We start from the raw sequence: 27,639 nt of genomic DNA on the forward strand, positions 1-27,639 counted from the left end.
GGGACGGGCGCTCCCGCAGGCAGGCAAGCGCGGGAAGGCGGGAAGGAGGCCGCGAGAAGGGGGTAGGGCAGGCGGGCGACGGGGCGCGCGCGCGGGGGGCAGCCGTTACTCAGGCGCGGCGGGCGGGGCGGGGCGGGGCCGTCGGTAGGCCGGCCGGGCGCGCGCGGGGAGGGGGAGGGCGCGAGGCGGCCGAGGCCGAACCGGAGGGGGGCGAGGAGAGGCGAAGACCGGGGGCGAGGCGCTGGCGGGCGGCGCGCGCTAAGGAATGCTGGCGGGGCTGAGGGGGCGGCGGCGCCGGCTCAGGCCCGACATAACAACGGGGGGTCAAAGGTCTCCGAAGGGGCGGGCGGGAAAGGAAGAGGAAGGGAGGAGGGAGGCCGGACGGACGGAGCGAGAGTGCAGCTCGCGACGGCGGCGCGCCAGGCCCGAACGGTGGCCGCGGAGGGACAATCCCCTCGGAAGCCAACAGGCGCGGGAGAGAGGCGGGGAGGGGTGGCTGGAGGGCTTTGAAGGAAAACAAACCGCGGAGGCTGCCGGGACACGTAGTCCCGTGGAAAATAGGCGGGAACCGCTCTGGAGAGGGACGCAGAGGCGAGGCGAGCGTCCGCGGCCAGGCTGGGCGCTGCGATTCCCAGCATGCGCCGCGGCAGACGGGGGGGGAAATCCCTCCGCCCGCTGTCGCCGCCAGCCCAGCGCTCGTGCTCCGGCCGAGCAGCTGCCGCAGTGCACGATGGGGCCGGCCGCAAAGGCGGGGAGTGGGCGAGGACATCCGGGCACTGGCGCTGGGCCGCGCGGCCTTGCTCGCCTGCGTGCCGCCTGCGGCCCCGGCCCCTCGTCGCGTCCCTTGCGGGCCGGCCCTAGCGCCGCGCAAGAGCGGTCCTTCCCCGGCGGGGCGGCGGGGCCCGAGGCCCCCGGAGGGCGCCGAGGCGGGTGAAGCGGAAGCCGGGCCATTGGCCTCTCCAGGCCCTTGCGGGGAACGCGCGGTGGGAAGGGAAGGGCCGCGCGGCGCGGCGCTTCCTCGGAGTGAGGCGGGGCCGCTGCCACGCAACCGGCGGGGCGCGAGCGGGGTGGCCTGGCCTGGCCTGGCCGCGGCGCTGCATTCGCCGTCTGAGGTGGGCTGGGACCCCTCCCCTCCCGGGCGGGGCGCTCGCGGGGCGACCCCAGGCTGGCCTGCCTCACATGGTTGCGGAGGACGATGTAGGCCGCCTCGAGTTCCTTGGGAGGTCGAAAGGCGGGATAGAAGTGCAACGATTTCCGAAGTCCAGTGCTCTTGAGGGCACTTCCACCGTGACAGTAAGAGGCTCTCACCCGCCACTTCAAGTGTTGGCGGAAGCTTCCTAGGACAGGGCACCCTCCTTTTTCGGGAAGCGTGCAGGGAAGGTTTTCCCGTGCCAGCCATCGGAAAAGAGCCCAGGAAGTGGGATCTAAAGAAAGGAGCATCCCAGGACGGAGGTCTTTCTTTCCTCTGCAGGAACAAGGCCACGCACAAGCTCATTTGTTTATTACCAGATTTATATCCTGCCTTTTTCTTATAACGAACAGCTTACATTCTTCTCTTCCTGCTCTCATTCTTATCCTCACCAGAACAACCCTGTGAGGTAGGTTGGGCTGAGAGTCCCTGACTGGCCCTGAGTCACCCAACTGGCTCCATGGCTGATCAGGGACTAGAATCCAGATTGCCTGAGTACCAGCCCTGCGCTCTTACTGCTGCCACCACACTGGCTCTCAGTTCAGGGAAATAGGGACAGATAAGTCTTGGAAAGCGGACTGGATCCTTTCGGGGTTGGGAAACAAAAGTCCTCACGAAGAGTGTGTATGTAGCCTGTGGCCACTCCTGGATGGGTGGTCTTGCTGACAAGAAGCACCTTCTCAGCCCTATCTGGATGTTTCTAAGGCTGGATCCTTAGAAGATGGTTCAGAAACTTCAGCTAATGAAAAATATGTCCACCTGTATGTTGGGGGGAGGGGGCATTAAGGCAAAACATGTAGCAATGATTTTGCTCCAAATGCCCCTGTCTGGACCCAATTCAAAATGTGAAGTATCCCATTTCTCCTTCTATAGCTGCTTACAGTCAAGCAATAAAAACAAAAACCAAGGGGAAAGAGGCTTTATTTTTAATTATTAATATTTTACATACAATAAATCCAATTGATTTTATTACACTTCTTTAGGAGCACTTTTACATTCCTAGATGAGAGATTATTACAGATACAAGCTGTAAAATTTATGACCAGAAAGGAACTATTGACATCTTTGCTGTTTATGTACAGAGAAATAAGAGTAGGCAGTTAAGGTACTCCCAAGGATCTGAGAAATCTCACAGAAGACAGTTGTGTCCATCATGTCCAGACCACCAGGAAAGGTTTCAGTATAAGCCACTTTTCAGTTGGGCTTGAGCACAAACCATACATGGAAGATTGGACCCATTGTGTGAAACCAGAACAGATTAAAATCAGCAAGCAACCCAACTTCCAGAGCCAAGCTGCTGAACATCCACACAATTGACCAGTATCATGCAAGCATAGGATCATGGCCCTGACATTAACTTTTCTCGTTTGGCTGGAGGATTACCACTGGGAGAATTGTACCTTGAGATCCATGGCTTCTTTTAAAGCCTGGACTATAGAGTCAAAATATAACTCTAGAGTCAAAATATAAAAAACTAAACACATACCTTTGCAGAGTGAATATTAATAGGTCAAAATTTGGTGATGCAGGACAACTGTATTTGAGACTTTCTAAATAATGCATCCTACCTATTTAAAGGCTGGGAAAGAGGGGTGTTTGCTATGAAAATTTAAGTGGCATCAAGGAGTTTCATGTTAAGCTTTTAAAGCAAGTGCTTTAAATGCCATGTGCTCCATATCATCTGACATTTGGCCCTCAACCCCAAGAGCTCCTTTTACTGAATTAAGTGGGGAAAGAAAGTCAATATCCAGTTACATGGATTGTAGCAAATCTGTTTCGGGCAGAATAGCTGTACTCCTTTCCTAGGACTGCTGTCCAAGTCTTCAAATAGACCAGGCAAGTCTGGCACACCCATTTATTAGGGCAATTCTGCATGTGCGTCGGGTTTAAATAATAAACTCCCTTACCAAGAAATACCCTGCAAGAGCAACACAATGAAGCATGAGATGTTGGGAATCTTTAGACATATGAGAAAGCGTTTACTCTGATCCTACAATGTTTCAAGTTATAAATAAAGCAATGAAGAGGCTATTGGTTTCAATTCCTCTTTGATCTGCCCTGAACTGCTGCCAAGTGATTTCACTCAAGTTAACCAATAACTGGCCTGCCCTGCCTGTTCACACTAAAAATCAACTGCTAATAGATATTTCCTGCGTGATGCTCAAAACTAAATGTTTCATTCTAACCAGAACTACACCCTAACAGAAGTTCATCAGGGTGATAAATTCCACAGATGCACCGCTGGACCTTTGTCTTTGGATGTACAACCACTGCTTCTCAGTGACATAAGCCATACAACCCTTTTCTTCAATAACAGGAAAGGGGATTAAAAGGATGGGAGTGGGGTCGACAGGGAGAGCAGATTCTTACATATTGCAAAAGTCAAAAAAGGATCTTTGTTGCAACCAGCCCAGCCTACTCAAAGGCAAAGCCTTTGGCCCATGTGACAGCAACACCCAAGAAGCCTCACTGAGAAGATGTTCCACGGATCCACAGAACTGGCTGTTTTGTTAAAAGCAGCACTTGAGAAATCCATCCTGTGATGTAAAACACACAGGGCCTATTTCAGCAGCTCCGGGCTTCCTGAGGCAGCATGCCAGCAGGATGCTTCTCAGGGTGTCCTTGGTCAAGGGATCAGAAGCCATGGAGTTCGTATACCCTCGAGAGGATTTCTCAGAGAAGGAGGGCACCAAGCAAAGGCCATATACAGTGAGCATATTTCAAAGATCAAGCAAATTCGCATACGTACAGACATGCACGCACGCAGCAAGATCTAAGAAGGGCCATTAAAACATTCAGAGAGGAAGTCGGTGAAAAAAGTATTCACAAAAATATATTCACAGTACAACATCAACCAAAAAATAACTGAATTCTCAATATACAACCATCTGAAACTTACAAACTGAACTGCAAAATGATACACAGGGGTGCACTTTCTTCAGCCTTTTGACCTGGTCTAGTTTAGCAGCATTGCATTTCCCACACATGGCTAAGTGACCTGCTTTGCCCATAGGGTTGCTTTGAAAGAGGAAAAAAAACGAGTCTCTCTAAAGCAGGAGTTTTAGTGTGAATCAGAACTACATTCAGCACCATTCTTTTCTGCTCAAACCTGTATTTCATCCTCATTCAACTGGGAAGATTCAGGGCTCAAAACGCTGAAAGACCTTGTACGTAAGACAGGATGAGAACGAAAGGCAACTCCGGTGGCCAGCCAGTCTCTGTTCCCAGAAGGGCATTCTGCAGTTGCTAGGAGAGGATGACCCTGGAAGAGGCTCACTTGCACGAGGAAACTAGAATAGGTCTCAAGAAGGCACACCTGCCATCTGGACAAGGGAAGACGACAAAGCAGCAGCCAGATAGGCCCCAAAGGAAAGGTATCTGGTGGAGCAAAGCTGGCTGGCTGGCGAGCCGAGAAAAGACGCTAGTGTGTTCAATGGTAGACAGACGTTGTGGTGAACAAGGTGAACCCTGTGCATTGCGGCGAGGTTTCCAGGTGTTCCACCTAGAACAACACTTGCCAGGCCTTGTAAACAGGTAAAGGAGTTATTAAATTTCTATTGCTTCTATTCCAAAGGGCAAGCTTTCAAAGCCCCCCTTTGGTCTGCTTTTCTAAAGGGAAACATGTCTACCTAGCTGTGGGACGCATTTCGGTCTCACCTCTTCCTGGGGTCCATAGATACTACCCCCCAAAATAAAAACCGAAAGTGCCAATCTTGTGATGGAAAGCAAGGAAATGTTATATACCGTGGCCGGATAAATCCTCTTGGCGTTTCTCAGCCTCATTCATGCTGTTCGCTTCTTGGAGTTCCACAGTGGTGGCTCCACAGAGGCGACTGTGGACTCCAGTCCATCGTCCCAGAGGCAGCAGAGCCTCCAGGGCGGGAAGGGAGGGCGGCGGGGCAGGCATGGCCCCTATGCTTCTTGTTGCATCTAACACACACACTAATGTACCTCATGCATTTCTGATTTCCTAACTAAAGTCTCTTTTCCCTTAGAGACCAACTGCCAGAGGGAAAGTGAATTCTGCCACATCGGGTAGACACCCACCTGGAACACACGGTGCTAAGCACAGGCCAGTTCAGCGGCAGAGAGGCGCCTGCTGCTGCTGGTCAAAAGGAGCTGTTTCGGAGTTTGGTCGTTAAGTCCCCCTCCAGGTGTCTTACTTGCCCCAGCTCCTGAAAGGCAAGATGCAAGCCTGGCCCTGGCAGGGAATTGCTGGGTTCTACTTGGGTACCAACCCACGAGACTGTGGGTAGAGCTGAGACCCAGAGGTGCTGGAGGAACAGCCTCCAGATCTCCTTCCAGTTTTAGGTCTGAAAAACATAAAAACAGGATCCAATTACTGAAGAGCAAAAAATCGAAAAACAACAAAATGGGGATTACTTGCCATTTTGCATATAGAACAATAAATATTTGTTTGTTATAAAGTAATCTATTTTCCTGACTGCTTATTACAAATTACTATCAAAAGTTACCCATCTCATGCCTTTGTGATGGACAGGCCATACTGCTTAATAAAATTTCCATGTCTTCTACTGGTAGTAAAGTAGATACTGCAAACATCTGCGTTTTCCTTTAATGGCCCCTTTTAGGGTAAGGAGGACATCCCAAGCCTCCCATTTTTTCCTGTGCTTTAAAACCTTTTATAAAAATTTACTTCTCTGCCAGATACCGACTTCTGTACAGAAACCATTCCCGTAGTTCCCTTGGCCCAGCTCTACCAAATTCAGCCCCGAACTGGCTGCTCAGAGCCTAGGTCTCCTCAACCAAGGGCAGTCTTCTCAACATCACACCTCACCTGGATTTTGACTTCTTGTTCGATGTACTCTCAAAAGTGGAGGCGTCCACTTGAATCTCATCTTCATCTTGCAGCGCGGCTTCCAGGGCAGCCTGGACTTTGGGCGCGATGGCTGGGCCCTCGTAGTCCCGTGTGGTCCGGCTGGGCATGTCGAGCTCCAACAGCACAATGTTTTCTGCCTGTGTTTGCGGAAGCAAGAGAGCTCAGGCACGTTGGCAGACTCAAACAAAGCCGTCCGTGCGCATCATGCCTTACAGGATGATGTGCGAGAAACCCGCACGGAACTCCTGATCTATCATTCAAGATGGAGCATGCGGGGAGAAGAGAGGAGGGAGGTGGAAGAATGCAGGAGCAGCACAGAGAGGTTTGCCTTCAGGTAGACCATACAAGCCTAGGCGGTGTTTTGGCCGGGGCACGCTACAGGGTTTGCAGGAAATCTGACTTTTCAGCCCGAATCTATGGAAGGAAGCGTGTGCCTATCAGGCAGGGGTTCCAATTATAAGGCTCAACCAGGAACAAGAAACAAGAGGCTGTTTAAAGCCACAGGATGTCTTCAGACGGAGAATGGAGGCAGAGATGGAGGAGTGAGAGTTGCAGGCAAACACAGCTGGACAGAAGGGCTCCACTCCTTCAACAGCAAAGTCTAGGGCCTTCTTTGTTAAAATACCCATGCGCCACCTTCTTGTGCCAAACCATTTTGAGGCAGCTCACACACACATCACAACATTTCAATATAGCCATGCTTGAGCGATTTGCTACAAGATTGATCTTACTGGATTATTGTGTTTGAAAACTAGCCAGTCCGATAAAAGCACTGTACGAGTTCTACGTTGGTCCAAATGACGTACACAGACATACTAAGGGAAGAATAACTTTCAAGGGACCAAAAGGGGAGCAAATTCTCAGAAGAGAGGTCCAGAACATCATTGGAAACTGGGGGCTTGGGCAGGAGGACTAAACATCTCCAAAAACCACCAACCAACGAGCCGTGTAAGTATTTCAGCGAGCAAGAACTGTTGCACTGAGTCAGAAAACCAAAGAGCTCTGTCTCACCCAGAACTCTTTGAACCAGGAGCTCCAGGGAAGATTACACCACAGGCACCAAGGAGAGGTTCATCTCCGTAGAAACCCCAGCCTTGTGGTGGCACACACAAAGCTTTATCAGAACATGGAGGCTGTGGCCCAGCTGCCATGAGTAACAGCTGGACAAACACATCCACCTGCTTATGTATCATGTTGCTGGCCACGGCAAACCTGTGTGGCAGTGAGCTCCGTCATTAGCCACAGGTTCCCTGAGAGGTGAAGAGGAAGAGGAGGAGTTAAGTATTCGATTGTACTAGTAGGATTTATTGCCACTTTATTGGTATTTGGATGGTCAGTTTTTGTAAGCTGCCCTGTGTCCCTGCTTTGGAGGAAGGGTTGGAAACAAGAAATGTGAAAATGTAGATATAAATCAGGCTCAGGATGCAATTTCATGCATGTCTAGACAGGAAACAGTATAGACATACTGTTTCTCCCACGTCTCCCACGTGAAATGATTCACACAGCTTAACACTCCTGTTAGCGAGGGGCCTTTCGAATCTGGGGAGGCTGATTGCTTCCCTATTTATTTCCACATGGTTCTTATTCTTACAGGATCCTAGAAGAGTAGAGTTGGAAGAAGCCATGAGGGCCACTGAGTTCAACCCCCTGCTCTTGCAGGATACCACGTTACACCACCCACTCAGATGGCTGTCCAGTTTCTTCCTGAAAGTCCCCAGTGCGGGAGAGCCCACCACCCCTCCAGACAGCTGGTTCCACTGTCGCATTGCTCTGACAGTGAGGAAGCTTGTCCTGATGTCCAGCCTGAATCTGGGTTGCCACAACCTGAACTGATTATTCCGCATCCTACATTCTGGCATCAGCAAGAGATCTTGACCTTCCTCTTTGTGACAGCCTTTGAGGGACTTGTAGAGGGATGTCATGTTCCCCCTGCCCCCCAGTCTCCTCTTCTCAAGGCTGAACATGCCCAGTTCCCTCAGTCTCTCCTCTCAGGGCAGTGCTTCCAAGCCCTGGATCATTTTTGCTGCCCTCCGCTGAACCCTTTCCAATTTACCTGCATCTTTCTTAAATCTTGGTGCCCAGAACTAGACACAGTATTCCAGGTGAGGTCTGACTAGTGAGGAGTATAGGGGAACTACTACTTCTCGTGATCTGGAAGTAATACTTCTGTTAATGCATCCCAAAATAGCATCTGCCCTTTTGGTGGCTGCATCACATTGCTGGATCATGGCTAGCCTATTGTCCACAATTACTCCAAGATCTTTTTCTTGTTCGGTTCTGTTGAGCCACGTATTCCCCATCTTGTATCGATGCCTTTGGTTTCTCTTTCCCAGATGAGGGACTTGGCACTTGTCCTGACTGAATTGCCTTCTGTTGGTTTGTCTTAGCTAGATCCTCCAAATGCCCAGTGAAAGGAGGTGCTGAACCAGAGCTCACCCTGTACCGGGCCTCCGGGCGGACCATCATGGACATCCTCGCATGCTGGCTCAGGGGCCGCTTGTATCCCACGGCGGATACTGGCCTCTTCATCATCTGTGGATTCCTGAGAAGGAAGAATGACATCGAATGCATTCCATCTCATGGCCCTGTTCTGTGCAAGCAGCCACTGAGTGTCCCCAAGAAGCTGCAAAGCCTTCCAACATGTAGACCCCACCCTGTGCCACCCAATCTTCGCAACCGCCCTCCCCACTTCTCTTCATAGGTGGCAGCTGCCATTCCTGGCCACTCTGTGACGTGCTGAGAGATGCATGTTTCACCTCTGGCACCCTAAGAAACCTGTGAGCACAGCCTTGGCTGCAAGCAGCTATCGTGAGTGCCAGGTACTGGATGGCTCCTGGGATTTCGGCTGAGGGAGACGGGGAGGGAGAGGGCCTGCCTCCAACGTGTTCCTGCAGCGGAGCAAGCAAGACCCCTCTCTTGAGGGAACAGCGACGGCTGCACAGTCAAGTGTTAGACACTGCTGCTTGCCCGAAGTGCCTAGAGGAGCTCCCAAGCTGCAGTCATGTGAATAATGAAAATAAAAACAGGTTTGTGGCTGTTACGCAGGAGGATGTGCCTTCTTCCTTTGTTCACAGACACCTGGTGTGCTGGAAAACCTTCCCTGCTTTCTCCACAAGGAGGGTTACACTTAGCAAAGTCAGGTGGGATTAAGTCAAAGTCAGGTGAGACGGTGATTTCGTCTTGACAGTGGGCAGAGGCATCTTGTGAAGGGGCTCGGTGTCCCTTGGTTCCTATGGACAGATGCTCTGCGCGGTGCACACGGCTCTCCTTTAAACAAACATTTGCACCAAGAGCCCTGCTGGATCAGACCGAGACCTGTCCAGCCTAGCGTCCTTTCGCCAGTTGCAACCAGCCAGGCGCCCCAGGTGGCGTGCATGGGGGCACGTGCCCAGCAGCCTCTTGCACTGTGTCCGCACATTGATTCTGGGAACCTGCATGTACCTACGGTGGCTAACAGCCGATGGACCCCCCTTGCCCCCAGCCAGAACTGCTCTGCCCCTTCTTGCATGAATGGTCTCTGTGCAAAGAAGAACGGGAATAAAACATGGCCACACCTTGTTGGAAGCAGCGTTTCCGTGAGCCTACACTCCCCGACTCACCACTGAGACCCAGACAAAGCGCATGGCAGAGCACAGCCCGGGGAGGGGAGATGCTCCGCCCACAGGCCTAGCACCACCTGCCCACCCACTGGCTTCCCCAGCCACACCTCCAATCACTCATCAGAGAAGGCAGTGCCCCGCTCCCCATCCAGACTGCACTGAGTTCTTAAGAAACCTAAGTGCCCCTGGGAGGACATTTTGAAAGAGACTGGCGTTGGAGGAGGAGCAGCTCACCCTCCCCTCCCCAGTGCTGTGATCCCCTTGTTGAAAACCATGCTTCCCTCGCTGCGATCAGGCTGGGAAAGCACCAGGCCGCTGTGGGGAGGAGGGAGTCGGTCGGTGTGTCCGTGTGTGGGGGGAAGAACTACGTTGTGAGACCACTCGTCTGTGGCCGGGTTACCGAGTACCACCATGTGGCTCTCGACATGTTTGTCCACAATCCATGAGGGACTTGGCCCAGAAAAAGTGCACTCCGGCCCTGGTGCAGCCAGGGAGGCTCCTGGGAAAAGATTCCCAGCATGTGCTTTGCTGGCCTTTGCACCGTGAGAGCTATCCTGCAGGAACGGGAGAGGACAGATTTCACTCTGCTTGTCAGTCTGTCTAGATTTGCTCCATGGAGCTTCTGAAAAGCAGGCCTGCGCTCTACAGATGTGTCAGCAGATTCTTTCACTGATCACGGGGACTCGCTGTACTTGAAAGGAAGGGGCATGGTGTAAGATCGGCAGACAGGACAGCATTTTTGTTAAATGATTACACTGCAGAAGCAGCTTGGAATTCCCCTGGAGAAGCGATGTTACCCAGCTCTATTTAATTTTTCACTCTCCACAAGGCCATCTGCCTGCCCCTCTCAGTCTGCCCACATTTCCTTGGACTTCGCTCTGACATTATCCTGGAGGCTGGGGAGAGACCTCCCAGCCAGCAGGCTCAATCTTACGTTCTCTGTGTATTGTGATTACTACAAGTGATGAAGCCCCAGGTATTTTGCTGCCCCTGCGATGGGCAACCTAAGGGCTCCCTCCCGCTCGCTTCTTTGCACATTTCAGAGGCTGCTGGCGCGAGGCACATCCATGGAAGAGGATTCAAACACGGCCGTTAGAGATGACGATGCCATGCAGCTGCCAGGCTTCAGCAGCAGAATGTCTTTCTGTACTAGCTGCTGGGCTGCAACAGCAAAAGCAGAGGACTGTTGCGCTGATGTCCTGCTTGTCGGCTTCCCAGCGGAATCTAGCTGGCTGCTAGAGAAGATGGGCCTTCCATATGAAACAGCTGCAGGGCTCTTTTGGCATTCTTACGCAGCCTGTCAAAGCACATGATGTTGTCTGGGCTGCTCGGGCCCAGGCATGCAGCCTGGCTGGGTGCCTCTTTGCACATTATGCCACGGGGAGAGAGCAAACCCCCAAAGAACAGGTTTTATGCACTTATTTTGCATTTCAGATTTTAGAAGAATTCACAGATTGCCCTCCCACCCGACTCAAGTAAGGAGGTCCTGAGGGAGGAGAAAGAGAAGAAAGGGGCACCGAGGAGAAAAGCATCCAGAGGAATTATGCAAGAAGAACCAACGATCACTGAAAGCACTGTGCTGCAGTGTGCGGATGGGGAAGCTTTGACAGGCTCAAGTTCCTGTCAGCTCGGAAGCTCCCTGGGTGACCTGGCTTGGTGGCTGGAGCCATGGAAAGATTACTCTGACCATCTGGGAGAAAGAGCAGCATGAAAACGCAGCTCTCAGTGGATGAAGCTGCTCTTTTCTCCGTGCTCCTTGGCTTACTCCTCCAAAAGCTTGAAGGCAACTCCTGATCAATGTTTTCAGAACGTTCAGGAGAAGCAACCAATTCTGGCTCTCCACTCATGAGAGCTAAAAAGCTTGTGTTTTAAGAGCACGGACATAAACAGAGATGTGCAAATATGAGATGGCTTCCAGATATTATTTAGTGGGGAACAGAAAAATATGGGAATTCCACCACATCACAATCTGTAACATGTGAGCACGGGTGCTTACAGCACAATAGTTACCACGCAGAATTTACGAATGGGGCAATTATAATGCAGGGTAAAACAAAAGTGACAGAGAGCCTGCTGGCGGATACCCTGAGTGGCAGAGCGGTGAGTATAGAGTGTGAAGGAGCAGAAACTCGGTGCCTCTGATGTGGTCCACACCAACTGAGCAATGCACGGCATTTCCCCAGAGCCACTGGAATGGGTTGGAATTGCTGGGAATCTAAATGTTCCAACTTGGGCATGCCCCTTTCCCCGAGTCCTACAGGTAAGCTCAAGAGGGCAACTCACTCCAACCGGGTGATGGGGTGCAGCTTCCACTGATCCTCCTCCTCATCAAAGAACGATCGGTTCATGATCTTGTTTTTCTCTTCCAGGGGAATAAAGTTCTCAATAATCAGGTGCCTGTGGAGATCAATAAAGGGCACAGTAAGCTGAAGATCATGGTGGGGATCAGCTGCTGCATTTCCTACTGGACAACAGCCTAAGAGAAAACACCTCCCGCTGTGGGGTTCGTTCTCTGCTAACTCTGCAGCCCAGGCTGAAGGCAGGAAGGTACAGCTGGGCAACACCTACTTGAGCTTCAGCTCCCGCGTGAGCTCATTCTGAGTTTGCTCCAGTTCTTGTCTTTCTTTGATGTGCTCTTCCTGAAGGTCGTGGATTTCAGCCTTCACTGCTTGCAGCTTGGAAAACAGCTGAAAGGGAGGGTCAGCGTTACAGCGGCCGCATGAAAGGCCGAGTCTGTCTCTGCATCATAATTCACACAAATGAACCCGCTGGGCACTTGCCTGCACCTTGGGGAACAAATGCCAAGTAGCAGTTAAAAACACTGGATTTTAATCCGCTCTGCCATGAAGATTACTGGACAACGAGGGATCGGATTCTTTCTCAGCCCAGCCGACCACACAGGAATGTAGGGAGGAGAAAGTGGGGCAACCCACATCCATGCAGCCGCCCTGCTTCACCGAAAGAAGCATTGGGAGCAAGTGAGAACTGACAGACAAACAAAACTGCCTGGTCACTTTGTCCCATGGCTGAGTAGAGTTTAAACATAGAAACAGGGTGAGTCAGAAGGGGCCTCCCGGGCCATCTTGTCTGACACCCGGCTCCAGCCGGCTCCGCTCACGCCATGCCCACCATGTGCATGTCCAGCCTATCCTTGAACACCCGCACCAATGGGGCCTCAATGACCTCTCGTGGAAGCCCATTCCACCCCCTCGGAGTCCTGTCAGGAAGTGCTTCCTGGCATCCAAATGGAACCTGGATTCCCTGAGCTTTGCTGTGTTGGGGTGCGTCCTGCCTTCCTCTGCAGGGGAGAACCGTCTCTACCCACCTCCGTGTGACACCCCCTCACATACCTGTATGTCGCCAACAGATCCTGAGTCTCCTCTTCTCCAGGCTGAAGAGACCCAGCTCCCTCAGTCTCACCTCATACGGCTTTCCCTGCAAACCGGCCACCAACCTTGTGGCCCTTCACTGCATTGACTCTAACCTGGCTATATCCTTCCTGTAATGAGGGGCTCAAAACTGAGCACAATACTCCAGTTGCGGGCGCACCAGAGTCGCATAGAGTGGTAGCAATACCTCTCTTGATCTAGAAGCCACACTTCTGGCTATGCAACCAAGGGTGGTGTTCACCCTCTTGGCCACCACATCACACTGCTAGCTCATGTTCAGCCTGCAGTCAACCTGCACCCCGAGGTCCCTTTCACAAGTGCTGCTCTCCAGCCACTTGTCACCTAACCTGTACTTATGACACCCATTCCTGTGCCCCAAGTGCAAGACCTTGCACTGATCCACATTGAATGCCATCCTGTTGCCTCCTGCCCACTTCCATAGTCTGTCCAGATCCTTTTGGATCTGGAGTACCTGCTCCTCAGTTGTGGCCACTGCTCCAGTTTTAGTATTGTCTGCGAATTTGATCAGCAGACTGGTCACCCCTTCTTCCATGTCATTGATGAAAAGATTAAACAGGATTGGCCCCAAGACAGAGCCCTGGGGGACCCCGCTTGTCACTGGCCGCCATCCTGATGATTCCCCACTAATGGTTACCCTCTGCTTTCGGTCAGTCAACCATGCCCTAATCCACTGGACAGTGCTTTGGTGTATCCCAAAACTCCTCAGTTTCTCCACCAGGATATCATGGGGCACTTTCCACTGCATCCCCTCCATCTAGCCATCTCGAAACCTTGTCATAGAATTCCACAAGGTTTGTCTGGCAGGACGTGTTTTTGCGGAAGCCATGTTGTGTGGCTGTCAGCCTCCCTTCCCTATCTAGCATCACTAGATCTCTCTCTATTATGAGCCTTTCCATTGTTTTTCCTACAATGGACGTAAGGCTAACCGGTCTATAATTCCCCGTGTCCCTTCTACTACCCTTTTTGAAAATTGGGACCTCTGACGCCACCCTCCCGTCCTCTGGAACCTCACCCGTTCTCCACGAGGCCTCAAAAATGGAGGCCGGGGGCGTGAGAGAACCCCTGCCAGCTCTCTAAGTCCTCTCGGGTGTAACCCGTCAGGGCCTGGCGCCTTTGTAATGTCCAATGCTGGATCTCTAACACAGGTTGCATCCCGGTCCTCCTGAAATGGGCTTCCAGACTTATCTCTGGGTAGGAAACTGACCTCCTACAGCAGTGAAGAGTTACAGGCCAAGCTAGGAGTCTTGAACTGCACACCAATCTGCTATGGGGAGCAGAAGAAAGCTGGCCAACGCCCTGGCTCCTGGCGGGCTCAGGCTCAGAAGATGCAGAACTGGCATGCAGCGGGGCCTGATCATGATCGTCAACACGGGACTTGAGGACTTTCGGTCCCGCTGTGATGAAAAGGCCCTGCTTCTTCCTTGGCAGCTTGGCTAACGCACTTCTACCACGTGAGGAAGCCTCGCCACCTTTCCTGAAGGACGGAATGGAAGGGAGCGCTGGCTTTGGCCAACACATGGGAGGCGCCCGGCATTCCTCTTCCCAGCAGCAGCTGAGGAAGCCCCCTCGCTTCCTCTCGCTGTTCCTGAGCAGGAGGTGGGGGCTGCCTGTGCCCAGCTGGCCGGGCACAACCCAGGCACCAAGCTGCCTATTCATTTCCAGGGGAGTCAACAAGAGAATTTTCCACATCGCCCTGGCTGGCACGAGAGGATATCTCCCACATTCCAGTCCATGTCATCCCAGAGCGCTGCAATCTCATCTTAGACTTCGACATCGTATTTTACTGGGACGTTCAAGACTTCATGCTCTCCGCCTTTAGCAAACCTGCTCACCTTTTTCAGCTTCTTTGTTTTAATGTCCACCTCCTGCTGCAGGGAGCTGTATGTCTCTTTCAGCTCCAAAGTCTCCTCATCCCGACTTTCCATCTGCTGTTGGATTTCTCGCTCTCGGCGTTTCTGCACGAGAAAAGAGAAGGATGCGGCATCCACTCGGCACCCAGGGCTTAAGCACCAAAAATGCAACAGTGCTTTGGCTGGAATTTAGCACTGCTGGGATACATTTCAATAGTTTGCAACAGAAAACATCTGCACAAGGTATTTGAAACTCGACCAGCCCAATCTTTTCATACCGTTTTAAGCCATTTAAATGAGGGGTGCAGAGCCTCAGTCAAGGAAGGGTAAATATGGCCCTCCGGGGTTCCCCTGATGGCAGTACCTTTTCCTGGCTCCACTTCCAATTGTTTGGTGTTTTCCTGACCCACAGTGTCTCCCCCAAGGTTCAGTTAATGGCAGTAAGAACCTAAGAGTTAAGTACGCTGGTATTTTGGCCCTGGCTCCTTTGACGTCAGCCCCACGCAAAATGGAATTCAGTCCATAGGCTCAAAGAGATTCAGTGCACTCGATTTAAGTGGAAAACATTCCAGGTGGGAGGATTTATGGATTACCTGCGGAGAGAGCTGGGGCCTGCTCTTGCACGTATTTCCATGGAAGTAAAGCACCAAAGACTTAAATGGGGTTACTTCCAAGTAATGGTACAATAGGCAACGCTCTCGCATTCTTAGCTTTCTCGCCTTAAAAGAGTGGAAACTTAGGAACTTCATGTGCGTCATCAGGAAAACAGAAAGGGAGGAAAAACCGCCACCCACTGAGAACTTCCTTGGGACACGCACCTTTGGAATGCAAGGGGCTTGCAAAAAAGCCTCAGTTCACCTGGCTAAATGGAACCTCCTTATTCAGGGGCAATATTGCTCTGAATATGAGTTGCCAGAAACCACACGGAGAGGGGACTGCTGCCCTCCTGCCCACATGTGGCCTTCCCTAAATGGGCCTGGTTGGCCACTCCTAGAAATAGCATTTAAGGACTTGTCTATCACAGCCCCCTGAGCTCCCTGGTGTCCTGCCCCAGCAGGGGCTGAACTCAATGGCCTTCATGGCCCCTTCCAACTTGGCTATTCTGTGATTCTATATCCATTTCACAGACACTTGTCCAGGAAACTCTCCCAGTGAATTTTAAGCAAATAGTGCAGATATTCTCTTTAATCCACATGGGACCAGTCAATGCACCAGGCTTCCCAAGGCCACAACACGGCACTTCTCAACAGGGTCTGGAAGTAACGCTGTTACAACAAACCAAGCCTTCTCTCTCACCTGCTCAGCAATCTCCTGCCGCTTCTGTTCCAAGATTTTCTGCTGCTCGTTTGTGTGATCAACAATATTTTTCCCTCCAACAAGAAGTTTGCTTTCCATTGCCTGAAAAGCAAGAAGTGAGGAAGAAGAATCCTTGGAACCACGCACTGCAGAACCTCACTATTACTTGCCTTTAAAAAAAACCCTCTAACACAGTTGTCACGTGACCCACGCCTTACGCCAGCTTTCCCCAGTCTGGCACTCTCCACATGTCCCGTATCGTTATTCCCAGCATATCCTGACAGCACGGCCGGTGCTGTGGGTGGTGGAAGTTGAAGCCCAAACCATTCTGGACAGCACCAGGTCAGGGCAGACTGCTTTACACAGGCATCAACCTCTGGCTCATTGTGCCAAGACGGATCCATTCTGACTTGTAATGGCGTTTCAAATCTGCAAGGGCTTTTTGGAATTGGAAGTGTGAAGGAATTACCTAGACTTACCAGACACATAAAAAACCTGCATTCAACCACTGAGCTAAAGCCCTTCCCAAAATATATCTTCTCTTTTACATGAGGCTTTCTCTGTACTTGGCTAACCATGCACTTAGATCAGTTTAGCTTCCTCCTTTTATCAGGCACTTTTAATAGAAATCACATTAAATGTTAAGTCAGAAGAAAACGCTTTTCGTTGCTCATCCTACGTATCTGGCTGAACAATACCCAAAGAGGAATCTGTTCCACATTTAACTCAAAAAGATGCAGTGGACACTCTGGGGTCAAGGAGGAATCAATACATTAAGAATGGAGGTGGAGACAGAGCTGGTGCGGTGTAGTGGTTATGGACTGGGACTCAGGAGATTTGGGTTCTAGTTCCCGCTCAGCCACAGAGCTGACTGGATGATTCTGGGCCAGACACAGACTCTCAACCCAACCTACTTCACAAGGTTGTTGTAAGATAGAGTGAGAGAAGGAAATTTGTGTAAGCAGCCTTGAGTGTCTTGGAAGGAAAACAGCAGAATATAAATATAATAAACAAACAAGCACTGGAAGTGACAGAACAATACAGTGAAGTATCTGCCCTGTACCAATTGCAGGCTGCAGGGTTCTGGCCATGAATGGCTTGAAAAGGACTTCCAATGACATTGTCACAACCATCGCTTTTAAGTAGATCTACAGGAACCTCTGCATGCCTGGAATTTTAACGCACAATGTGACACATCAGGAAGCCTGCCTTGCCCCACTTTTCTGCGCCCACAGAACTCAGCACGAAGCGCCTTACCTTGATTTTGGCACCCAGCTTTTCAGCAGCTTCTTTCTCGCGTTTCAGATCTTCCATCTTTTTCTCCTTCTCCTTCAGCAATCTCATCTTCTCTTCGGCGACCAAGCTGTGATCTTCCAGAATGGCCTTCTTCTCAATCTCCAGCTTCTCTTGCTGCTGCTTCCAGTAGTCATCTTTGTCTCCCCCTTCCTCATCACCCTCTTCACCATCGTCCTCTTCCTCGTCGTCCTCCTCTCCACCAACACCAACACTTCCATCCCGCCGCCGCTCTTTCTTCTTCCTCTTCCCAACAGAACGCTTCTCCAGCTGAGCCTTGAGCCGAGCAATTTCCTCCTGGAATTCCCGCAGCAGAGCATCCTTGGGATCTTCGTTGACTCTTGGCTTGTTCTTGATGTTCTTGGCACGGTTGGCATACCGGAGGGTGGTGAGGGTTTCCTCCACGTTGTATGAGGCTGGGCCAATGTTGGCCACCATCACCGTCTTGGCGTTGCCGCCCAAGGAATCCTGAAGCAGCCGGGTTAGCTTTGAGTCCCGGTAGGGAACATGGGTGCTTTTGCCGTCCACCAGGGCAGAGATGACATTGCCCAGGGCAGAAAGGGAGAGGTTGATCTTGGTGGCCTCCTTCAACCTCTCTCCCTGGGCTCCAGTCTTAGACTGGCGCTCACTGCCGGCGAGGTCCACGAGGTTCAGTTTGCCAACCCGGATGTGGTTCTCCCCGTCAAGCCCCACCTCGCTGCATTCAATGGTGATCACAAAAATGGCATGGGAACGAGAGCTGTGCTCGTTCATATTGGTAGCTCCCACGGAACGATTCTGGTTCCCCACATTCATGACGTGTTCTATTTCCTTGACGCTCTTGGTGACGAAAGACGACAGGTCCTTCACATACACGCCCGTGTCCGGCCGCTCCTTCAGCTCCAGCCGCCTGGACTGATCCTTTGACAACAAGTCCCTGATCTCCTCCTGGTAGATCTCCAGATAAGAAGCCCTCACAAGGTATTGCTGGTTCTGAGACCGGGAAATGTGGGTGAAGATGTGGTCAAAGGAATTGGGGATGACCCCTCTTTTCTCAGGGTCACCACGCACACCTTCCATCGTGTATGTTTTCCCCGTCCCGGTTTGCCCGTAGGCAAAGATGGTCCCATTGAACCCCTGCAGCACAGAGTCCACCAGGGGACGGAAGGTCTCATCATAAAGTTCAAACTGTTTGGAATTCCAGTCGTAAACAGCATCGAAGGTGAAAGTCTTTGGCAGCTCATGAGATGCTCCCTTGGGGTTCTTCACTGACACCTGCCCCAGCTTGACATCTACCTGGACCACCTGTTCATAGGAGGCTGCTTTCTCTTTGCTGTTCATTGGCCGGCATCGCACCACGACTCTGACCGACTCCGAGCACTTTAGCTTCGACATGACAACGGGTTGGTGCTAGGGAAACGGATGGCAGAACCAGGACGGCCAGGGCTTTTTCCAAAGCTACAACGAATCAAATACAGTAATTGGACATGGTGGTGTCAGAAGACAATAAACAGCCAGGGCAGCTCTCTGGAGACAACATTTCAGGCCCCAGCTCACCCTCGAATGCCTTGGGTGGGCTCGAGCAAGCCAGGTTCACAAAAATCCCAACTGTAAGGTTAAAAACATAGTGTTGGTGTGAAATACAACTGCAATAAGAAATAACAACATATAAGGTAAATGTTTTGCCAAAATGGATGAAATATAGTGTTTCATGGTGTTTTCTATTATCCTTCATTATTATTTGTAAGTCAAAGCAAATGTCCTTTAGCTGAAGTTTCCACACATTCTCCAATAGCTTTGATTAAAAATCAGAAACACCACTTTTCAAAATTCGATCAACAATGGCTACCTTGCTCCAGAACAAACACATACATTAATTGCAACATGTAACTATACTGCCTCAGTGTGAAGCCATCTGGTAGCAGCGGCAGGCATCTTCTAGAAAATCTTGAACCTGGAAAAAATCTTGAATTCAGATCCTTTCCCTAGGAGGATTTTCAGTTTGCATCAGAAAATTATCAATTATCAAGTTGCATTAGAGTAATACTAAAGGATGATTCAATTTAAGATGATTACTAAGTACAAATAAAATAAGCAACTATGCAAAAAAGTTACTTTTTGTCTCAATACATAGACACAGCATGCAACCTAAATTCGAAGAATAGCTATATTAAGTAATTTTTTATTGGAATACTTGTAAATAAATAAAGGTAATAGCATATATTCCCCTTACTGCTCAAAGGCACGAAAACAGAGGTACTGAAAATTGCAGACATATTACTGCAGCCTTCTCTAACCTGGTGCCTCCCAGATGTGCTGGGGTGAACAACCAGTATATACCAGTCAGCCAGGAAGGCAGCAGGTTGGGGAACTCTGCACAAATACATCCAGCAACCTAAGGGACGGCGAAAGACCTGCTGAGAATCACCCGTCTATTTTACCAGAGTTCAACACTCTTCCATGGCGGTTGCTGGGGCACCTTCTGCATTCTCTCACATACTCACCAGGGATAATCATCTGAAAACATGAACTGCAACTTTGAAATGGCCACGCTTGCCTCATTTTGTATTTGCAACTGTCCCCCATTCATCGCTACTAAGGACCTTATGAAACAGAACACCTTCCATGGAAAAATAAAGCCCCGGGAAACGTTCTGGTCTGGACACACGACACGACAGAAAATAATGGCAAGAAAAAGATCTACTGGGTATATCAAGGTATGTATATATGTCCTTTCAAAAATGAGTATGAGAGCATGGACTCCCTTTGCTCTTTGTTAAAGGGCGATGGCACAACTGGAGGGTGGCCGAAACCGGGGCACTGGCGAACGGCACGTATTTCCGCCTGGCAGTGGTCCCAGCCACAGGCAATGAACAGGCACAGAGACTGGCTGGTGATCGGTCTCATACTTTCATGCATAAATACACAACGGCTAGTCTGGCATTCTTTATCAAACCAAGCCTGATATTCAAAATAGTATGAAAGTTTGAACAAAACAGGGAAACAATTGCACACAAAGAAATGAAAGCCAGAGAAAATGGGAAACGTGAGAACTTTTGCAGTACCTGAAGAATGCCAGGTCGAGCAGTCCAGTTCTCACATGCAACACAGAGGTCATGATCCTCGGAGCCTGCCTTTCCAGAGAAACAGCTGCACAAATGAATATGCTTGCCTCAGCCAGCTGACTCTGCCCGAGGAGGGGTCTACGGGGCAGGGCAGTGCGAGGTCACAAACCTCCCCCGCAGGAGGGAATCACAACCCTTTTGTCCTTCCCTCCCTGCAGTACCACTGTTTTCTCTGCCTGAACTTTTAACGGCATGAAGACAGACGGCACCTATTTCTATTCCTATGGCTTTATCACACAGACAACCCTGGGGGTGGATCAGGCTAACCAAAGCCACCAGATACGTTTGGGTACTGAGTAAGAATTCAAAAGTGGATCTCCTGGTTCAGGCCCAGCACTAACTAATCAGAGTTCTGTGAAAGTGAAAGCGGTATCCTGGATTTCTTTTTTCCATTTTGCTTTTTTTGGAGGCTTATATACCTCAACTCAAATACTGGCTCTGAATAGTTAGTTACTTCCTTGCTACACAGCAGAAGGTGCAGAGAAGTCTAAACATTTTCACCCCACTGTGACTATACTACACAGTCTTCAGAATGCTCTGGAAAATACTGGTTTCCATCCTCTAAAGATTTTGTTGTTGTTGCTAGTTGCGAAGTTGTGTGAACATTCCTCCAGGCCTTCCTGTCCTCCACCAGCCCCCGGAGTCCACCTAAGCTCACGTCGACTGCCTCAGTGACCCCATCCAGCCCCCTCATCCTCTGCCGTCCCCTTCTTCTTTTGCCATCTATTGTTCCCAGCATTAGGCTCTTCTCCAGGGAGTCCTTCCTTCTCATGAGGTGGCCAAAGTATTTGAGTTTCATCTTCAGGATCTGGCCTTCTAAAGAGCAGTCAGGGTTGATCTCCTCTACGACTGACCGGTTTGATCGCCTCGTGGTCCAGGGGACTCGCAGGAGTCTCCTCCAGCACCACAATTCAAAGGCCTCAATCCTTTGGCACTCAGCCTTCCTTATGGTCCAGCTTTCACAGCCATACATTGCAACTGGGAAAACCCTAGCCTTGACTATACGCACTTTTGTTGGCAGGGTGATGTCTCTGCTTTTTAGTATGCTGTCTAGATTTGCCATAGCTTTCCTCCCCAGGAGCAAGCGCCTTTTAATTTCTCGGCTGCAGTCTCCGTCTGTGGTGATCTTGGAGCCCAGGAAGGTAAAATCTGTCACTACCTCCATTTCTTCCCCATCTATTTGCCAGGAAGTGAGAGAGATTTGCCATGCTCTTAGTTTTCTTAATGTTGACTTTCAAGCCAACTTTTGCGCTCTCCTCCTTCACCCACATCAAGAGGCTCTTTAGTTCCTCTTCACTTTCTGCCATTAGAGTGGTATCATCTGCATATCTGAGGTTGATATTTCTCCCAGCAATCCTAATTCCAATTGGTGATTCATGTAGCCCCGCCTTTCTCATGATGTGCTCTGCATATAAATTAAATAGGCAGGGTGACAGTATGCAGCCTTGCTGAACTCCTTTCTCAATTTTGAACCAATCAGTGGTTCCGTGTCCAGTTCTCACTGTTGCTTCTTGACCCGCATAGAAATTTCTCAAGAGACAAATAAGATGGTCTGGTACTACCATCTCTTTAAGAACTTGCCACAGTTTGTTGTGATCCACACAATCAAAGGCTTTAGCATAGTCATTGAAGCAGAAGTAGATGTTTTTTCAGGAACTCCCTAGCTTTCTCCATGATCCAGAGCATGTTATTGGCCAGAATGACAACGTTACAAAAATGCATGGCTGGAACTGAAAACAGCAACTCCTTGCCTCTTTCTCTCCCTCCATAAATTATGTGCTGTGCTAGAAGATGCCTGGCACATCATCATCTCACCTCACACTTCCTCCTCTGCTTCTTGAATTGCAGCTTGTGGGGGCAGGGAAACTCAAAAGAGTGCAATGACTTTTTGCAGCAATGCATGTTACCAGGGAGGGGACCAGGCTGACAAGGAGACCTTCTCCGAGGGGGCTGCCCTGCAGAAGGCTGAGGATGCCACACAAGGTCACTGAATGGGCCTTGATGCATCTCTCCAGGCCACAGTGCAGCCAAAGGAAACTTCTCCACCTGGGAGGTAGGTCTTCCACCATCATCAGGCTCTGCTGAAGAAGGTAACAGACAGATTCTTTTGTATCTGTCTCACACACATACCTGGCTCCCTGCCCTGGAGCTCTTCTGAGTCCTGGAGAATCACTACCAGGAACTGCTGCCCTGCTAGATGACTCCAGCTGAAGTCATCCAGGTCCCTCCAGGCCTTGCCCATGCCCTGTGGTCCCATGGCCAGGAGGCATGCCAAGAAAGGCCGCTGCTGCCGGTGGAGCAGCACTGCTGTTGTGGCCTTTTGCAAGCTGTGCCCTCCAACCGTGTTGGACTACAGCCCCCATAATTCCCAAGGCAAAATTGCACAGCTTAATTATGTCAGGGCTGCCTAGAACACAGCCCTGGCATCTGCTTTCCTTGCGAATCTGAGCCCTGGAACATTAATTCAGGGTGGATGGAAGGCCTCTCCCTCACTGCTGAGTAACTACAGAACAGCTTGTCGCACATCAGTGTTTCGGTGAAAGGGCTTCTAGATCAGAGGACAGGGGCTTCCAGGCCGACTCAGCTGCTTCTCCTAGAAATCTCCTAGACTCACCTTCACATTGTCCTTAATCTCTGTACTTGAAAGGCCAATGGGAGAGTCAAGAAGCTCAAGGACAGATAAACGTCTATTCCAGCACTCTTGCTAGCAAAAGACAAACTCACAAGGAGATGCTTTCGCAGAGCACATAATAAGCACACCGGGCAAGGGTTCCTACAGCTCCAGCAGAAAATGTAATACTGTCTGTTTACACTCCAGAACAACATGCCCCTGCCTGCACTCTTTACAACCTGGCCTAAAGGTTGCTGCACAAGGAACCCTGCACTAACATGCATGAGCGACATTTAAAATCAACAGCTTAAGGTCTTCTCCGGCCCTTGGAAGATTAAGCAATACATTCACCACGCTTCCTATCTCTGTGCTGAGAACAGAGCTCAGGAGTGCAAGTATAGGAAATTCAAGGGGCCAGTGGAATCCATAAGCCACATGCACGCGCACGCACCCATCCTCCTCCACCCACATCTCCGTGGCAGTGATACAGATGAAAGCCTCTCCCACCCACTGCCGGGAACATCACTGCTTCAACCACCTCCTCATCAATGCCAGGATTTGCTGGGAAAGGAAAGGCTGAAGCCCCTCCAGCCCCCCAGCGCGGTCTTGGGAGCACCCAGTTTGCTGGGAGGAAGCCCCGTCCAGTGACCCCCATCAGGATCCTAGTCCCAACCCTTTGGCATCAGAAGCATGCTGTGGCTTTCTTTTATGCTCCAAACTGCATGCACCTAATATGTAAATCAACTGCAGCTAACCGGGGCCTGAGCCGACGCAGTTGCCCACCAGATTCTGGACACCACTTTGTCACAGCCCTGCCCAGAAACAGCACTCACTCTTATGAAAGCCAAAGCAATTTGGCCAGATCCCAAATTGACTCTAATCCACTGCACTCCGAGTTTCAGGCTGCATTTTCAATTGGCTGCAGTACAGAATACGGGAAGCAATTCAGATCCTGTTTTCTTAGAGTACAGGATGAAGTCATACCTGAAAAATAAGTATTGGTACTGTTTGAAATTAAATGGATGTGACAGTTCAATCATCAGAGAATTTTAGATGGAGGAGGCCAATTAAGTCAGCCAGCCTGTTCTGTTAGAGCCACCAAACAAAAAGACTGCTAATCACTGGATATAGTCTAGGACTGTATTTAATTTCAGTAGCCAAAACAAGGAACCCACACTGCCTCTTGCAAAGAGAGACGTACAAAGACTGAAGGAACAAAGCCTTTTCTACCCTTACTATTAAACCTGCCAAGTATTGGAGACAGAATTATGCTTCTTCACTTATTCCATCTAGTCAAGGGAGTAATTTGTTTCTTTCTCTTTCAATCCTTTCTCCACTTTGTCTGAACTATCTTTTAAATCTGCCTTTCAGGACACACTGGTTACAAGATAATACAATTACAATCTCAGCAGTTCAACCACAAAATTATTGTTTTTTAAAGCCCAGGCATACCTAAACATATCTTTTCCAGCTACAGGTCAATTCAACTAAACACAAACTGGAAGAAACCTGCCTTCAAAGTGCCTTTATAACTAGGCACTTTCAAACATACCAGGTTACTATCAACAAAGCCCTCCCCTGCTCAACAAGGCCAGTGAGCAGGCTTCCAAGATGGATCTTAATTCTCATAGTCTTACAGACAGCATCATTCCAAACCTGGGTAAAAGTTATTCCAAATCAGAATATCCAAGAATGAAAGCAGCTCTTTACCATTGGATATCTTTAAATCTATAAAGATTATTCTATAATTGGTGTTCTGCAATAGCAGGGCATTGGACCTGATGGCCTTCATGGCCCCTTCCAACATACGATTCCAAGAAATCTGAAGTAGAGCTAATTCTAATGAGTAGACCTCACTCTCACCCTCTCTCACACATTCAGCTAAAATGAATTTTTAATTTTACTGTATCTATTTCTGATCTAAGGGATTTTGTGAAATCCAAACAAATAAGTACAGACACCCTAAAGGCATTTTTGCAACTCTATCTTTAAACAATTGCAAAGTGAAACAGAATACTGTACAGAAAAGAGACCTTAGAATTATGGTTGTCTGACTTCTTTTAAAGAAGCCAACTTCTGCTGTCCTTCAGCCTCAGTATAGCTTTAAAAAACACCCACCCCAAAACATCGGACTTTCACAAATGGCTTCCCTTCATACAAACATGACAGCCAACGACTTAAATGCACAGATAGCCCACTGAAGCTCTAATTTCACCACTAGCAAAATGCACAAGGCTCCGGCATGGTCCTCAATCAGTCAGCATCAGCTGGGAAAGTATATAATTACACCTGCATGTTTGTGAGCCGCCCTGAGGCTTCGGCGAATGGGGTGGCATAGAAATTTTCTAAATAAATAAATAGAATAGAATAGAAAAACAGCTAACCCTAAACTTGTATTTGTTAGATCTCAGACATATTACATGGGTAAATGTTTTAATCACTCCATTGAAGACCTTAAATATTTCTACAGAGGATCCAATAAAATGTATCTTCACCATCTATTCCCTTTTCACAATTTGTATTGAATTGTATACTGTTTTTATTTTATCTGTACTGGGTTTCACTGCTCATTAGAATTGTTGTTTGCCAGAAAGGTTTTGCTACTAGGTGATATATAATTATCATCATCCTCTCTTCTACTTCTTCCTATCTGAAAATTACCTGGCAAGTGACCCCTCCAAACTTCAGATTGCCAGGTATTCACAGGCAACTAACACAACCAGAAAGTAGGACCTGCAAGATCTGTACATCTCTTCTTCAATGCAATGTGTTCCACAAAAGATCAGAAACTGATGAATACAATCAGTGATACTGAATGCTATAACAAAGAAGGGGAATACAAACGTATGGTATTGTAGAGAAATGCCAAAGAGGCTCTTTTCAGAAAAACAGAGAGACAAGTGCAGGAATATAATTGGTTTGCATCTGCAGAATTACTTTCCTTCCCCTGTACAAGGAGAAGAGGCAGGACTTTTCTGCCATTAATAGTACCATTTTTGTAGCAATGGATTACCACAAGGGAAGGCACACAGATGAGCAAAGAAAATTGCACTCTTTCCATGGCTGCACCCACACACAGGGCAACGGATCACGTTCCTGGGTGGCTACACGGGTGATGCTGCCTCCCCCTCGGCCTGCTAAACGTTCATACAGCTGGATGCTACATGTGCCTGTGCAAAAATGAGCCATGCGGCATTCACTGGGTGTCGCTTGCAAGCAGTGCGCCTGTGATTCCAGCCTCAGAGATGCGAAGCCGGGAGGAAGAGGCTTCGCCCCCTTTCCCACACGGCCATTCTCGGGACGCAGGGTGCACGAGGCATCCTGGATTTCTCCAGCCCAGGGCCGTCCACTGACCGGCGGCGGCTGTCCGGGGCTCCTCTCGGCCACCACCTGCCCCGCGGTGGCTGGAGATGGCAAGGGTCAGGCCGGGGGTCCCCTGGCACGCAGGGCAGCGCGGAACAGGGCTGCTCTCAACGTGCCACAGCGAGCAGCCATGACGGGCGCGTTCCGGGGGCCGCCGCTGCCCCCGCGCCCCGCAAGGGCACAAGCCCCCGCGCACGGGGGCGCCCCCGCCGCTTGCCCAGGGAGCTCCTCCGCGGCGATGCGGCTGAGCGTGGCCCCGCACGCCGCGCCAGGGAGGACCTGACTGCGACTCCCATCATCCCCGGCCACGGGGGCTGCCGTGAGGGAACGGCCCAGGGCCCCGAGCTGGGCGTGAGCAGGGGCGGCAGCTGCTCGTGCGCCAAGGCTGCCGCCGCATCCCAGGGCCGCGTGGAGGGCGCTCGACGCGCCCCCCGCGAGACTTGCGCGGCGCCCCCGCCCCCCGCGCTTGCACGCGCAGGCGAGGCGCGCGCCCCTGAGGAGGGGTCGCGCGCGCACGCGCGCACGGAGCGGAGCGGGCGAGCCCGAGCCCACGCCCCCGGCTGCGGGGAGGGAAAGGGGAGGGCCCCCCGCCGCCCCACTCACCTGCGCCGTCACCATGGGGCCCCCTCCCGCCGCTACGGCGGCGGCGGCGGCGGCGGCGGCGGCGGCGAAACCACCGGATGCGGGAGGGGCGGGTGGCGCCGCCGCGGTCGCCGCTCACTTCCTTGGCAACGCGGCCGCCCTCCCAAGCCATCACTTCCTTCGCAACCGGCCTGTCATAGCAACGGGCCCGGCTTCCTCCGCGCCCTTCCCTGGCAACGGCCCGCCCCGCGGAGGAGGCACCATCCGGGGAATGGGAGGGGCGGGGGCGGGGCTTGGCAAGGGGCGGGGGAGACGGCGCGAGGGGGGCTCCCGCAGGGGCGGGGGAGCCGTCTCCCTGGAGACGCGCTGGCCTGGGCCGGGGCACGCCGGGAGTGGCAGTCCAACGCGTCTCCAGGGAGGCTGGCCAGGGGATGATGGAAGCTGAGCTCCAACCCAGCTCCAAGGGCCAGGGAAGGCTGGCCAGGGGATGATGGGAACTGCG

General features: G+C 50.8%; 1 protein-coding gene across 3 annotated transcripts; it reads right to left on the reverse strand.

Moving 5' to 3' along the window:
- Positions 1 to 2,092: 2,092 nt before the first annotated feature.
- Positions 2,093 to 27,208, reverse strand: KIF3B (kinesin family member 3B). Of its 3 annotated transcripts, none has more exons than XM_044455319.1 (9): positions 27,159 to 27,208; positions 17,442 to 18,914; positions 16,185 to 16,286; positions 14,871 to 14,993; positions 12,197 to 12,315; positions 11,912 to 12,025; positions 8,466 to 8,571; positions 5,988 to 6,166; positions 2,093 to 5,502 (listed from the first exon to the last, which is right to left on the reverse strand). In XM_044455319.1, the coding sequence occupies exons 2-9, from the start codon at positions 18,849 to 18,851 to the stop codon at positions 5,412 to 5,414; spliced, it is 2,244 nt and encodes a 747-aa protein (XP_044311254.1). In that variant the 5' UTR covers positions 18,852 to 18,914; positions 27,159 to 27,208; the 3' UTR covers positions 2,093 to 5,411. The 3 variants fall into 3 exon arrangements, with proteins under 3 accessions (XP_044311254.1, XP_044311255.1, XP_044311253.1); XM_044455320.1 differs by lacking the exon at positions 27,159 to 27,208 and adding an exon at positions 24,026 to 24,158; XM_044455318.1 differs by lacking the exon at positions 27,159 to 27,208 and having other exon boundaries at positions 17,442 to 19,060.
- Between the last annotated feature and the right edge of the window lie 431 nt (positions 27,209 to 27,639).

Source organism: Varanus komodoensis, unplaced genomic scaffold, assembly GCF_004798865.1.
Source record: "Varanus komodoensis strain SLA01 unplaced genomic scaffold, ASM479886v1 scaffold8, whole genome shotgun sequence".
NCBI lineage: Eukaryota > Metazoa > Chordata > Lepidosauria > Squamata > Varanidae > Varanus > Varanus komodoensis.